Below are 16675 nucleotides of genomic sequence, written 5' to 3'. Positions count from 1 at the left end.
AGTGTGTCAATGATTTGGTGCCTTACACCGAGCACCAGTTATCAACGTTTGCTTCTTGACTTGCTAACAAGTAAAATATCAGAATATTTCGTATCCGATTCATATTAAATCACTTTACAAAAACGACATGTTTCGTTCACGACCCCTTTTTCTATTTGTCAAAACTTTCAGACACGTTTGCTTAAAAAATTCCTTTTTATATGCCTCTGTGGGTACAGTTTTCAAAGGCTTGGCTACACCCATGTGAAGGGGGCTTCTTTATTTTAAGAAGGACGGGAGTTGTTTTATGACTGGGCAGTTTGATGTGGGATACTTTAGGTTGCATGATATTCAAATATGGTGACTTAAATGCAATGTGGTATGATGAAGCTTCCAAGACTGTCTTACACATGTCTATATTGCACCATAATTTATTTGATGAATAACAGCTGAACATCATTATGTTTCATTGACAATTGTTTATTTTTTGATGAGAGAAATATACAAGAATTGAGGAGGCAATCATTTAGAAAATAAATACACACATATATATATATTTATAAAAAATAGGACAATGAATGCTTAAAGCTAAGAAAGAGCACAAAGATTAACTTAATAAGACCCGCTTTCTGTATAATATACCTTACTAAATGATGAATTTATTCACATAACTGTACAGATTATATATCTAGTATAAATAGAGGCCTATAAAAACAGCTGAATTTTATTTCAATAAGAATGTCTACTAGCTAGATTTTATACAGATGATTCTAATAATGGATAAGAGTAGAAATTTTGTAAATTTACAGATATAAATATAGTTCGCCAATTAAAATACCTATATAAAACATATCCACACGACAGTTAAATTTTGTATTGTATATAGACTAATATAGAGACAGTCGCTATCTATTTTATATTCAGGCTGTTTTAGAAAGTATTAAAGACAAATATCAATACACAGATAAGATGTAGTGTTTCTAAGTTTAAAGGAGAAAATGATAAAAGGCACTAATTGTAATCATATCACAAATATCGGTAGAAATTCTCTAACAACCTTTTTTTCATCATTTATAGATTGGCATTAAAAAACCTCTACTAAAAACCTAAGTGTAATAGAAAACAATATATTGCACACAGTTCAGGTTTCAGTTTTGCATACAACATGGACTTGCATTGAGAATATAGATTGAGAAATATTGGATACAAATATGATTATTTTTTTTTATAAATAAAAACAAATTACAGTACATGTACCAAAACTGAAAGAAACAACAAAAACACAGGAAGATAATTAAATTGATAAAAATGTGGATGGAAGTTGCCCCTAGGATTGGTACAAGCCAAAAAAAAATGGGCTCAATTTATTGTAAAAAAAATGTTTTGATGATAGAATGAAGATGTTTGTAAAGTATTTTAGATGATCAAGAACTGACATTTAGCACTATAAATATATAACCATAACATTGTAAACAATTAACTTTTGTTTAAACTTGATTTACTGAAGCTATGATATTTAAAGATTCAACATCATAGCTTCAATAAATCTATTTTAATTGTATGTTAATGTAGTCTTTAATATCTTTAATTTAAATATTAGAACATAAAACTCCATCTAAATGGCTGCTAGGTTTAAAACCCAAACCAAGCTTCATATATTTGTGCTGGTATTAACCAGTGAGTGCTAAAGTTTGGGGGTTCATATAATTTGCCAATTTTCTTTTTTTCAAACATTGTATAATCTGGGTTGACTTGGGGTCACTTTCTACAAGAAAAATTGAAGCTGTTGCCCCATAATATTAAAATAAATGGCTGCCATCATGTTAGTAGGGGACTGTTAATTGATAATATGATCATGGCTTTATATAACCTGAGATCAATTTACTAAATACTAGATAGTATTATGACAAATATAAACATACACCAAACAGTACAATTTTCATTCCATATTTATCATTTAATTCCTATTAAAAAAATATGTATAGCAAACAGAGATAAAATAATACCAGCTCAATATCTGTGTTTAAAAGACATTCATTTATACTATCAGTATCAATCAACAAGTTACAGGTTTAAAATACCTAACCCCAGGCTAAAAACAAACTGCTAAATTCCTTATAGTACATACAAATACAATAGGTTAGTTTAAATATAAAACCAAATGATTAACCAAGTACTCCTCTTCCATACAATTCAATCTGATGATGCCATTTATACTGTTACACATACACAAACAAAAAATATTTATTTACTACATCAAGGACTCTAAAATGTCCAAATTGAATATTAAATATCCATTTTCACAAAAAAAAATAATTAATTTACAATTCATAATATTGAATTAATTGAAAAAAAAAATTCATTTACAATTCATTATGTTTTTGTGAATGTGTTTAAAAAATCATGTTTTTATTACAAATAATAAATTCACAATGAATTTGATTAGATATTTAATAATATTGAAATAATGAAAAGTGACCTAGAGACAAACATATCCAAGGTTTGTTGTACAATAATAAAGGTGGTTGAGTATGTAAATAAATGATAAAGTGATATATATGATAAAAACAATGACAAGTATTACAATCTATGTACATATTATATATCAGTAGGTAAAACAGGCTTTTTATCATATACAAATATTAAATATCTATACAAAAAATATAATGGATGGTACATTGTACAAATTATGTACGAAAAGTTCCCAGCTCTACACAGATTAACATCTGTCACTCACAAAGTTCAATTAGGCTATCCATTTACAGTCAACAATTTCAAATCTTGCAACAGTAGTCAAAATAACCTTTAGGAATCCTAGCCAACATTTGAATGTTATCAATTTGTTTCTCACAAATTGTTTGCAGAGATCCCTGTTGTCTTCAGAAGTTGGATTAAATAGAAAGAGTTATCTCCCTTCCTCACTCCACAGCAAAACCACACGTCTCTTCAACAGCACACGTTAGTTTACTATAAAACTTCTCATAACTTTCATATGGAGGGATGTCAATTCTATTAAAACTGAAAAAAAAAACCAACAACAAAATACATTAATCTTGAAATTACAAAATAGTCTGCAGTGGATCTCAGATCACGAGAAGGCATGAAAATAGAGAAGCTTCTGTAATTATGCACATGAACATTCGTTGTTAAACCAGCTTTTCATGAAAACTTTTCACTAAGACTACACTCGTAATAATCTCCACCCAACTTGCATCACACAGGTTGTGACTGGCGACGGAAAGTAGAGGTCTTGTTGTAACAGACAGACTTGGTCACTAACATGCCAAATATTATCACAGACTGTCATTTTGACAGGCGACCATTTAATTAATATTTTAAAGGTTGTAACAAAATATGATAATATTTTTTAATAGAGGATCTGAGGATGAAAATACATCTAACACAACTGGGTCATTTTATGATTAGCATTCTTAAATCCACAAGCAAATCGGTGGCAGTCAAAGATCTAGATTTGAACCTCCTGAATAATACTTACCAGGTATGTGCTTTAGGAAGGTTAGCTGTATTAATATCAACTTGATGTATGGTAAATAACCGTGGACCAGCTGCTCCTGTTGAACCTTATAAATAGCAATATACATCTTTAACTCATGTATTGTAAACAGTGTTAGATCAAATATGTTTATAGTTCCTAGATAATTATTAAGCTGATTTAAAACAGTCAATCTGATATTTAAAATTGTCAAGCTGATATTTAAAATGGCCAAGTTGATAATTACCTTGCAATGCTTTAAAACCTTGTAATGGGACTCGTGAACTACCAGTAACGAACTGTAGAAGTCGTGCTCTCATTTCATCACTATAACTTTCTACAGCTCGCCAAAACCATTTAGTAATATTACTATCTCCTGTACAATGCTTAAGCCGTGTATGTTTCTTCCAATCATTTATATCTATTTTACCTAAACCACCAATCATTAACTGTAATATAATATATATAATTTATACCTTCATATCATAGATTTATACACATAGGATTATTCAGTATTAAAGATAGTATCTTTATTTTGCCCATTAGAAGATCATCCTGTAGTCATCTTCATGTCTTTATTTTGCCCATTAGACGGTCATCTTGTAGTCATCTTCAAATTCTAGTAGGTTTTATTGCAAGTTTTAGAAATTTAATCTCTCAGATGCCCATTAAAACCAGTATGAATTTGAGGTAGGTTACAAAATTTTTTTTTCTTTCTGAATTCAACAAAACATTTTCTTTAAACTTAATTTGTCCAAACATTTGCAGAAAATGTTGAGATACAGCGTAAATCCATATTGTCAAATTAAACAAACTGACATTTCTTATAATTTATTTTAATAATGAAAACTCTTTTTTTTTTACCTCTAATTCTCTTTCATCAAAAGGCATTAATAAATGTTGTGGAATGATTTCATTAAATCCTTTCTGTAATGCTGAAAACTGGGCATCAATACCTTGCAAAAATCTCCATTGTACATATAATCTGTAAATACATGACATTATAATCAATAAGATTATCTGAATCAAACTAAATTGCGAGTATGATGTATTCAACTTTTAAATTGTTTGGGATTTCCATAAAAAAAAAAATAAAGGCTGAAAAAAGAAAGAGCTTAAACTGACCAGTTACAGATAAAGTCAGTCAAGATTGTTATTCTGTTTTCTTTATTTATAAAGGTAGAGAAATGTGAATGAACAATACGTAATTACTAATACCACAAAATATATGACAGTAGTTTAGACAAGGATAAGAAAATATATAATACAGATGAAAAGTTAGTACTAGTATGTCCTTGCCAACAACGTAAATAAAGACTAAACACATACTAAATACTGTATCTTCATCTATGATTAACTAATGAAGGTAAACTAAAATAGACTGATGAACAATGATAAGAAAGCTAAAATAAAACTGTAGATATATTTAACCACAGATAAATATAATAATATTAGAGATATCATTATCAACTGTGTAACAATGTATAAATCTATTGTTAAAATACTTGATGAGTTTACAAGACATGTAGAGTAATTTCATTGATCTTTATTTCTATCTCCTGTACAGTACAGATAGTTTAGTGTACTCTCTGTGTGAGATTTAGTCTAAGTAAATGGTAATAAAAACTATACCGATATGAGCTGCAATATTCTGTTTATTTATATGGAATTGTAAGATTATTGTGTTATTATGGAGTTTAGTAAATTCAGTAAGTACTGATCCAAATAAGCTCAAATAAATTTTAAAATTCACTAGAAATTTATACAACTATGTTAAACTCCTGTGATTGGTTTGAAATATGGTTGGGTTCGTATCTTTTCAAGTTATTCATATAAACACTTGTAAACATAGCTTGTGCACAAACCATCATCAGGTAGATTACTTTAACATGATCAGTACCACTTAACATCAATACTCCACCCATCCTTCTCTCCTATAACATCAATACTTACTTTACATATTCTTTTTTATTTTCTTCAGTTAAAGGCAAATTTTTACCACCAGGTTTCAGCTCATATTCTTGTACTTGACCAAAAGAACTATGTTCTACCGAAAAAGTATGATCTAAAACATCTTCAATATCGTTCTCCCTGAAATATATTATATATATTCAAATATCATTACAAATAAATAAATATTTTCTATCAGCTTTATAACACAGCCTGATAACCTTTAATCAAAGATATTAAAAACCATCATTTTGATACAGACTTCAGTTATTTAAATATATCAAACACAAATTTAATGACATTACTAACACCTTAAATACAGGAAAAATAAAATAACTATATTTCTGTGGAGCTTACAGATTGTCTAACAGTTTCAGATTAAGTCTTTGGTTTACAAAGGATAAACATATAAATATAGACTTACAGAATCCAGTTTAAACTTCTATGTAAATGAGGATCAACACTTTCTAGATCATCTATTGTTACAGGTTTAGATAATAACTGTTTATAAAAGGGCATAGTAAAACCACCATCTAAATAGTGACCATGAAATATAGCCATACCTATCACACGACCAACAAAGTGTAAATATGATAAATGGTCCTGAAATACAACAAATGAAAGCAAGTCAAAACCATAATCAAATTATCTGTTGTGAAATTTTTTCAGAGGGGATCTAGCTCTGATTGTAATTTTGTGTGGTAATAATGTATGGTACATTGCACTCTGAAAATGAGAGATAATGACCCCCCCCCCCACAAGAATTTTTCTTTAAAACTTTACCCAAGAAAGAAAATATGTTTTGGGCCTTTTAAACAAAAGTATTTGTTTGTATGATTAAAATACATGATTTAAATCTATTACATCTCTCTTATAAGACTATATGAATATTATATAATGTACTATATGTGTTTTTTTTATATGATAACATAAAACTTACTGGATTGATGCCAGAGTCTGGGTTGATTTGAAGAGTATAATTATCATCTCTAGAATATTGAAACAGACCATAGTAAGGATTCAACATTTCATGTGATAAAAGATAAAACCATTCTCTAGCTACACCACCATAATCCAAACCTTCTTCTCCTCGAAACTTCACCATTAAACGTTTTCTTAAATCTTTGGCTTTTATTTTCATCACTATGCGATATGAATCCTGTAACAAAAATTAAACATTTGAAATGACTAATCGTTACTTTTAGACTACAATAAATCATGTATAATTGAAAGCATGATGTATATTTAAGTACCTAGCAGTAAATGAATATGTAGGTCTCAAACTTTTTCCTTTCTTCACATTTATAACAATACTCTTCAAATTATAGCCAATAAATCAATGAATGAACCATTATACTATTTTATCAATTATAAAATTTTGAGTAAAATCAGCTAAAAATAACCTAAATAAAGATGCCTGATGCTTGATAAAGATATATGTAAGAGTATTGAAATGTTGCATGTAATAAACTAAGAAGTAAGGTTATAAAATTGTGTTATAATGAATGTTAAATAGATTAGTTGTAAATATATGATTACCTCAAAGATTTCTTCTCTCGACACTTCTAATCTACAGTGACCAGCAGGTGGTGCTAATGCTTGTAATTCACTTCGTAACAATTTGATTTTTTGAACAAGATCTCGTTTATATTTAGGCAAGGGTTCATTTTCTTTATTTTTTCTGTAAACAATTTAAGAATAAAAAAAATATAGATACTAACATACCTATTAGGCATCATTAGCAATGACATGTGTTTCACACTCCAAAATGTCAAAATACAGATAAATAATAAAAACATTACATAACGTTGGTTACAAAAATAAAGATATAATTCATGGCAACCAATTTTAGGGCTGGCAAGTATCAATAATCGCTGACCATCCGCCGATCAATAATCGATAATATCGGCAAATTATTCTTACTTAACAATTTGTTTTGAAAACATTGTGAGTTTATGCTGTAATATCATTATGTAGGCTATACATGTAGAATTTGTTTCATTGAATTGACAATAAATACTAGCATTCCATACCAAAACCAAGTTGTCGAAGTTTGACATAATCAACTTCATTTGGAAAACAGAACCGTCACCTCTCGATGTATGTTGTCACTCATGATCAGAACAATGAGTAAAATGTAGTTAATTTCCCTTTGAAATTGATTTCGAATTCAGTTCATTTCTCATAGTGATTTTTCATGCGCACAGAACACCTTACAGTATAGTGTCTTTATTTCAGGTTTTTGACTTTGTCACTATGAGATCTATATAATTTCAATATTCCACAATGCATTACATCCTGAGGAACTATCTGCTCTCATCATAAGCGGCCTTAGTCATGGCATTTTTACTCTGTGGCACTGGCGTCTCGCGTGAAAAACAAACGTGACTACCAATAATTGCGCTATTATTGATATTTTAAATCTGTATCGATTATCGGTCTTCAAAATGCTTTACCGACGATTATCGGCAATATCAACATTTACTGCTAGCCCTAGACAACCGTGGGATGATTTTCAAATAGATGAGTTAGAATAGTTTGGTTAGACAACTTACAATTTTTCTTGGATAAGGCGAATATTAATGGAGAGTCTGGGATCTGTAAACTGTGTTGTTCTAGAATGATGATCAACATAATAAACACGCCCTGTACCAGTTACTCGAGGTTCCCAGCCCTGTGGAAGAGGTCCTAAATCATCCTCTCTTAACTGTAGGTTCGAAATATCTCTGTAAATATATTCAAAATATACATGTATATTATGTTTAATAGTTTACCGTCTATTGTACATGTACCTTAGTTTTAAACAAACTTTAATGTACATTTATAAGGCATCATGGTTACAATCATCACTATCACAGTTTATATCATCATCACTATCATAGTTGATATTATAATTATCCCACAGTAGTTGTTGTTGTTCTTAGTGTTTAACGTCCCCTTCCACCAAATGCGATTTCGCAGACAAGTTGTCTTATTTTCATTTTTATTATCTTAGCGCACGTGTAGGGGTCTTTTCTGTGGGAAGAAACCGGTGTACCTCCAAGCCACACACGCTCACACCAGGGAATAAAAAAACAACCGCAAATCAGAGGTGACTGGCCATTTAGAGGCTGAAGCACGACACTCAAAACCACTAGGCCATCATATATACTTGTGAACTTTGGAATTACAGGTAGTATCATACATGTACATCATGGTTACAAAGTCTACAAGATTAAAGCAATTTTAATTACCTATTATATGTTTGGCAGAAATTAAACATAGTTTTCAGTAAAATGAGTTTTATGAGACCAATAGAATAAATATACGAAAGATCATTAATATTAATGTACATAATGTAAAGACCAATGTGATAATTAATGTTAACTTTGTTAAGACTATTAAGGGATATTTGTATGTTACAGTAGTTTTTATTTATTTAACAAGATAATGAGATAGTTTAGATTAGATGAAGTTAATATAAACAGCTATATACTTTACATCTATATATAAATACAGTTCAATATAAACTTTGTGTTCTTTGTCTTACATGTTTATATTATCTCAATTTACTAACTCTTTTAATACTGAATTTAATATACACCTTATAACCTTTATATAAGTTCTGGTGTATTCTATCAGATTTAAACTATGCCCATATTGGTTTATCTCTGCTACCAATAAACTATGGCAGCTTTTTATTACGCTTGAGCAGCATAGATCGAGGAAATTTCAATTTATCATAATTTTATAAATACTAAAAGGAATTGGACCATTTTTGGACTGATATTCATATTAGAGATCAAACTTTCACAATATCGTAGTTTGCAAGGGAATCTTATATAGCGCTAAATGGCACATTAAGCCTTTAATTACATGTTGTTATAATATGAAGGTTAAAGAGAAATCTCATCAACAAACAAATCTGTTTCCTCTGCTACACAAATGTTAATCCTACCAGTGTGAAAACAAATTTGGATCTGAACTTATTTATTTTGGGCAAAATCAATATGAACACAGTGTTTAGATGGTGTATTCAATAGTCCATAAATACAAGTTTATGGGTTCAATAGAAGACCGTATTATTTGCAATACAAAAGCTGTATTAAAAGAAGTATATCCAGTTTATTCTAATATTAAAGAATAATTTATATCCATGTTTAATTATCTGAATAATGCATGTATCTATAGCTGGTTGATGTAATGTTTATTGGTGTTATATAGTTTTTTGAGAGCCAGTGGTGTTTATTGATGTTATATAGTTTTTTGAGAGCCAGTGGTGCCAATTTTTTCCCAGAGATTAAACAGACACTTGGCTTTAGTCAAACGGCATTTTATCTATAACTATTTTATAAATGTTAGAATTGCTTGAATAGAGAAATTAACTACTGGAATTTGGTATTACTTTATGTTGCATAAAGAAAGTAGGTTTTTGAGTGTATAAGATCCAGTAATACTATAAATAATAGCTGGTATGGAAAGCAAAATTGACACCGGCACCGGTTTTGTAAATAACTAAAATCTGCACACTGTTTGAATACGCTAGCTTCATCAAAATGCATTTTTTTGTTGGTGAGAAACAAGGAATTAAAACTCAACATGGGCAACTAACATTATAATGATTTCTTGTTTATATCATATATCAATATTTCTTGAGTCATATTCAATTAAAGATGTAAATGAGTATAAGCCTCTTTGGCTGTTCTTACATCTTATTCATAAAGCCTTTACATTTTACAATATCTTTGAAATAAATACTGTTTAAAGTATAAACCATATGCAATAGAAAGGGAGACAAGATTGTTCAGTGACTAAGGCACTGGCTCACTAATCAGAAGGTCCTAGGTTCAATCCTGGTATACGACAAGAAAGTTGCTCAGGATTTATCAGCATGGTTTCCCCTTGTCAGTATAACCAGCGGCTGCCAGGCAGGATACACCCACATTTTGCAAGAGATGGATAGAGAGCAAGCTAAAAACAAAAATGATTTTTTGTACAATCAGGGGCCATAATCCAGAAAGTTATGGTCTGAAATGCGCAAATATCAAAAGGGACTGAGATTTTTAGAATATAAAGATATGTTTTAAGTTTCATCAAAATTGGATAAAAATTGTGACCTTTGTATTACATACTTATACACAATTTGCGTACAAAGAGCGGAAATTTTGTCGGACAGTTTCATTTCGATTTTCCCAAAATTCCAATTCAACCTTCATTATGGTGGAATGGTGATATATCTAAACGTTTTTTAAAATCAGAAAAAAAATTATGACCTCTAGAGAATCCAGAAGCAAAAAATGAGATTTTTCAACCAATCAGGGGCCATAATCCAGGAAGTTTCGTTCAGATATGTGTGATTATCAAGAGGAATGATAAAATCATATATTTAAAGTTTCATCCAAGGGGCGGCCATTATGTCTGTCAGTTTTTGTCTGATTTTCACGAAATTCGAACTCAACTATCATTAGGGTGTAACGGGGATATATTAAGACGTTTTTATAAATAGGATAAAAATTATAACCTCTAGCGGGAAAACAAGCTAAAAGTGCGATTTTTCATACAATCAGGGGCCATAATTCAGGAAGTTACAATCTGATATGCGCGAATATCGAAAGGAAAAGAGATCTTTGGGATATAAACATGCATTCCGAGTTTCATTAAAATCGGATGAAAATTGTGACCTCTAGAGGGTCCACAAGGGGCGTACAAGGGGCAGCCATTTTGTCCGGCAGTTTTGATCCTTTTTTCACGAAATTTGAACTCAACAATCATTAGGGTGTAATGGTGAAAAATTAAAATGTTTTTTTTAAATCGGATAAAAATTGTGACCTCTAGAGGGACCAAGCTAAAACACTATTTTTGGTACAATCAGGGGTCATAATTCAGGAAGTTCTGATCCAATATGCGCGAATTTTGAAAGGAACATGCATTTCCAGTTTCATCAAAATCGGATCACAATTGTGACCTCTAGAGTGTCCACAAGCTAAAAACATGATTTTTCATACAATCAGGGGCCATAATCCATGAAGTTATGGTCTGATAAATACCAATATCGAGATCTTTGGGAGATAGACCTATATTTCAAGTTTCGTCAAAATCGGATAAAAATTGTGACCTGTACAGGGTCCACAAACAAATTGTGGACGGACGGATGTCCAGACAGACAGGGGTGACGACAATATACGTCCACATGAAAATGTGGGCGTATAAAAATAGTAAAGATAAGGTAAGGCAGCTAAACGAGCTTAATAAAGAACTGTTTGTTTCTTGTAATAAAATACACAAGTTTCGCATAATGTCTTATCTCCTGGTAAAAACCTACACCTGGTAGAGAGAATAGGTAAGATGAATAATATAGTTGATGATTTAACAGATGTTAAAGTGAGTCAGATGGTTAAAGACAGGTCTAAACAGATGCTATATTATACTGTAGACTATATTACACAGAGAAATCGGTTTTCAAGGCCAGTTGTTTCATGTAAACACTGTTCTATTTGTTGAAGTAGGTCACTATATCTTTACCATGGAAACTGACAACATTTTTTTATATGTTTTAGACATGATAATGTTTACTGGCATCAGTTTACCCTATCTATTTTAAATCATCTCATCAATTATATAAAAACAATAAGACAAATTTTGGCTCGAAAAACATTTTCTCACATAAATAATGTTTGAATAACCAGAAGACTAACTAGAATGAAATGGGGTTTAAAGTAATGTCAACCTATACTTCAGATGTTTTGAGACCAACATATGGTATGTTTTTGGCTTGTAATAAAAGCGGGAGAATTTGACCTGAACAGCAAGGATTTTGAGTTAATCTTCTTTAAATTCTGACTATCAAAGGATCTGTCTGCACACTATCCTTATCTCTGTCGTTAAATGTTTTGTCTTTTTTCACAATCACACACATCTGGATGATGTTTTTGGAAGCTGTACAATATATGGCTTTTGTAAATCTTACATAATTTATCTTTAATATTAAAGATCAATAGGCTTCTTAATATTTCCTGTATTTGGGAATATAAAATGTGAAATACCTGGGTATTCTTGGATCATGCCATGTACTGACGCCAGTTTGAGTATGTAAGAAATATATTTGACCTTGTTGTGTTGTTCTTTGTTCTGAAATAAATAATTGATATTACATAGAATCAAAACATCTAATATCTCAATAGTTTACATTATTATACAGTTTATATATATCTAACACTATAACTCAACACATTTAATATCTCATATCTAACAGCTTTAATAAACAATGTTAATTTCTTCTTTCTGACTTGTAAATGCATAATTGGCCTATCTGTTGCAGATCATTGCCCAAAGTTCGGATGATATTCTATCAAAAATTGTAATAAATAAATAAAGTCAGATTTCAGTATTATTTGCCCTAAATGTATGCAGAGAATGTGGCAATATTGATATTATAAATTTCTTTGGTTATTGTAACGCTTTCATCTAATTACTGGTAGTATTCTTATATGCTTATGAACAATTTACAATGTAAAGTCTTCAGATATAGGAGCATGGTTATAAAATATGTAAATACAAAAAACCTTACCATAACCATCTGGTAAAGTAGCTTCATTATGCAGTTGAGCTCGACTTAAATAATTACGATGTCGTGCTGATCTTCTACGTATGAAATGTACAGTGCTGCCTTGTGTGTTATTATTATTATTATTACTAGGATCGGGTGGTTGTATAGATGTAGTACTGGTTGTATTATTATCCGAGGAGGAGGAGGAGGAGGAAGGAGGTGGTGGAGAAGGAAAGATATGACTTTCTCTAGTCACTGGACTAACAACACTAACAGGACGTACTGATTCACTAGCAGGTCTGAAATAAACAAATTAACATATAATAATATAATATACATCCCACTTCTACTCGTTGCCACTGGCAACCTTTGATAAAACTGTGCTGTTTATTTTCAATACATGCTTAAAAGTATCCGTGTATCAGAAATATACAGAAAGAGTACTGTTCATTTCAGATACACAGATACTTTTATACTGTTTTAGATACCTATCAAGCAATAAGTAGCGGACGTTTAGTCCGACCCAGATCGGAAATTGCTGATATTCAATCGGCTTCTTTGTTTCACTAATTTAAATGATGCATATGAATTCCATACAGATCGGATGGTAACTTTTGTTGTTAGAGCATTCACAAGGTTCAACAAAGTAAAACAAGTGCCCTAACTCTAGACGTAATCAACGGAAATTGCTGAAATTCAATAGGATTCTTCGTTTCACTAATCTAAATGATGAATATAAATTTCATACAGATCTGGTAATAACTTTTGAAACAAGGATCATATCTCCAGAAGAAATTATTGAAATTAAATAGGATTCTTCATCTCACTAATGTAAACAACATATATCAATTTAAAAACAATCAGATGATAAATGTAGTTTGTAGAGTGTTCACAAGAAATTGTGGACAACGGAAGGCGGACAGACGTAGGGACGGCAATGTATGACCACATTTCCATGTGGGCATATAAAAACTAACCAAGTAGGGTTTCAAACAACAGTAGAGCACCAATGACATCATTATAGTTGATTATTGTTATTTTCCCACCCACGTATTCTACATGAAAATCAAAATTTCCACCAAAAAGTAATGAAATACATTGTATGCATGAGCCTAAGCTAGCTGAAGCCGGTAATTTTAAGCCGACCCATTCAGATGGCCAAAATAAGCATTCTTAGGAAAGAAACCTAATCAAACACATATAGCGAGCTAGCTTTTTAAACTAATTTTTTTCCCCACCTCTGTGTTCAGAAAACAACTTCAACCCAACTTTACAACTAACAGCATTTTTAAACCAACTTAACTGAAGCTTCTGAATGGCATTTAATTTATTCCCATCATCATTACTGCACATCTAAAATAGTATCATAAATTATTACCTTGTAGGTCGTTCCCATTGTGTGCTTCTAGTTATATGATTAACATAATGTACTCTCCCATTAGCTGTATGTCTCTCTTCCCACCTAAAACAAAACAAATAAATATAAAACATTGGCTGTATATCTCTCTTCCCACCTAAAACATTACTAATAAATATAAAACATTGGCTGTATCTTCCCACCTAAAACAAAACAAATAAATATTAAACATTGTGGTATGGATCTCTTCCCACCTAAAACACAACAAATAAATATAAAACATTGGCTATATGTCTCTTTTGCCACCTAAAACATTACTAATAAATATAAAACATCCAAGTTTTTAACATGTATAATAATTACAAAATATATTCTAATCTACATACACAACCATACTGAATTATACAAGATATAAACAAGAGCATCTGAGGAAATTCTTGTCTTTGTCCTTCTGTATGGTTACATTAATGTGTCAATTATTTAAAGAAATCATGCATAAAGGTATGATTCATCCTTTATCTAGACATGCTCCATACTAATCACTGAAAGTTCACAAAGCTAATAATTGTTTTCATCTTTTGTCATTAATTTTGTGAGTAATCTCTCTGCTGTCTTCTTACTCACTTTTATTTTGTTTTAATCATTGATATTTTATGTACTTATTATCTCATTTATCAATTATTATCTTATTATAAATAATTTATAGATATTATCCGATAATCCCAACTTCTAAAATTATGTATAACAAATAAACAGATAGGGTTGTAGTCTAACAGATGGGTTTACTACGTCCACTTCTAGATGAATCAAAATAATCAATATGTCTGATGTTTTTATTTTGTAGTGGTTGTATTGAGCATGTGTGCTGCTTGTTATCTACCAGTGGAGCCACGGTGGCGTTTGGATGCATAAAAAAAAAACACTTATGTATGCTAGGAGCTCAACCCGACAGACCATTTAATTGGCTAACCCCTCACATCAACCCGAACGCGGGTATTTAACAAATAGCAACTCCTCTGAATCCTAGTGTACTGACACAAGCAAAACGAAATTTTGAAATATGAAAAAAAGAAACAGTGTTTCAATCAGATTGATATACACAATTTAAATATTAGACATGAGAGGCACTTTATTGTTTCCTAAAGTCACAACAAGCAATTGCTGATCTTATCAATTGATCCTTAAATTATATTGTTATAAGAATATTTGTTGTAAATATTTCTAAAACTAATCTGGTTTGGGAGTATTTTAGTAAGAAGAACACCTTTATTCTAATAATTACAAATAATGAACTTCTACAAAGCATCTTATTTTTAAAATATTGGGTGAGTTTACTGACATATGTATTACATCAATTTCTGTATAATCTTATAAATATGTTTTCTACCTTCTAACAGTTCAACATGGCTTTTTGCCAAACTCCTTTACTCTTTCACCTTTTTATTCAATAATCATGTCTACTATAAACAATAGTCAAGCCACATCTTATACTGAGTCTACACTGTATATATATACAATGCATTTTCTAAATAATGACCTAATAATCTCTCATCTCTTTATTAATTATCACAAACTGTACACATCTTCTCATAATCTACCAAGCTGATAAGTTTGTAATTTATTTCTCAGCTCTCTCTTCCTTATTTCTAAGCTTAAAAAAGAAAACTACACTGTGTCAAAATCCAAAACTGATTGGTTTAACATTTTGTATGTAAAATAACTTATGTCTATTTTTGTGACCAGGTAAAAGAATGAAATACACAAAATATTTTTATTTTCTACTGACAATATCACCTTGTTGTAGTGAAGCTTTCAATACTTAATTCTCTATTACCCAAAACCAAAATGTCGATTTAACTTGGAATTGCTTTTGTAATTTGAAACTTATTGCTTTTAATTTTGTTCCGATATTGTCTTAAACACTGTTAAATAAATTCTGGGCTCAATTCCCAGTACCAGCAGATCAAACTAAGCAATTTAAATTACTACATTATATATAATACTGCATTTATGAAAGTAACCTCAGTTACATGTAAATAAAAATATGATGAGAATAGTATGGTGGCTGAAAGCAACCATTTAGATCGGCGTGTTTCTAGATACAACGCGAGAGTCGCCGTTAAGCCAGCACGACCAAAATCGGCGCCTTTTTCGGCGACTTGCTTAACGCCGACTCTCGCCTCGGAAGTTTATAGTTATTAACTTACATTTCAAGTTTCAACAAAATCGGATAAAAATTGTGACCTCTATAGGGTCCACAACCTTGATATACCATATTTTTACGCTATTTGAGAACGAACGGCGGCCATTTTGTCTGTCAATTTTGGGCCGATTTTCACGAAATTCGAATTCAGTCTTCCTTTGGGTGTAA

The 16675-nt window shown here is 30.8% G+C and overlaps 1 protein-coding gene across 2 annotated transcripts in view; it reads right to left on the bottom strand.

The window, feature by feature from the left end:
• Positions 1-438: 438 nt before the first annotated feature.
• Positions 439-16675, bottom strand: part of LOC126811171 (E3 ubiquitin-protein ligase SMURF2) — a 44805-nt gene continuing 28568 nt past the window's right edge. For both annotated transcript variants that reach the window (XM_050536702.2, XM_050536703.2), the window contains 12 exons: positions 14326-14409; positions 12969-13246; positions 12445-12529; positions 7978-8148; positions 6962-7103; positions 6363-6581; positions 5847-6025; positions 5426-5563; positions 4337-4457; positions 3720-3921; positions 3476-3560; positions 439-2997 (listed from right to left, as the gene is read on the bottom strand). In XM_050536702.2, coding sequence (XP_050392659.1) covers positions 2898-2997; positions 3476-3560; positions 3720-3921; positions 4337-4457; positions 5426-5563; positions 5847-6025; positions 6363-6581; positions 6962-7103; positions 7978-8148; positions 12445-12529; positions 12969-13246; positions 14326-14409 — 1804 coding nt within the window. In that variant the 3' untranslated portion in view covers positions 439-2897. The remainder of the gene's footprint in view (positions 2998-3475; positions 3561-3719; positions 3922-4336; positions 4458-5425; positions 5564-5846; positions 6026-6362; positions 6582-6961; positions 7104-7977; positions 8149-12444; positions 12530-12968; positions 13247-14325; positions 14410-16675) is intronic.

This window comes from Patella vulgata, chromosome 2 (assembly GCF_932274485.2).
Source record: "Patella vulgata chromosome 2, xgPatVulg1.2, whole genome shotgun sequence".
Lineage (NCBI taxonomy): Eukaryota > Metazoa > Mollusca > Gastropoda > Patellidae > Patella > Patella vulgata.
The sequence above is the reverse complement of the archived record's forward strand: the minus strand, read 5'-3'. Positions and strand labels throughout refer to the sequence as shown.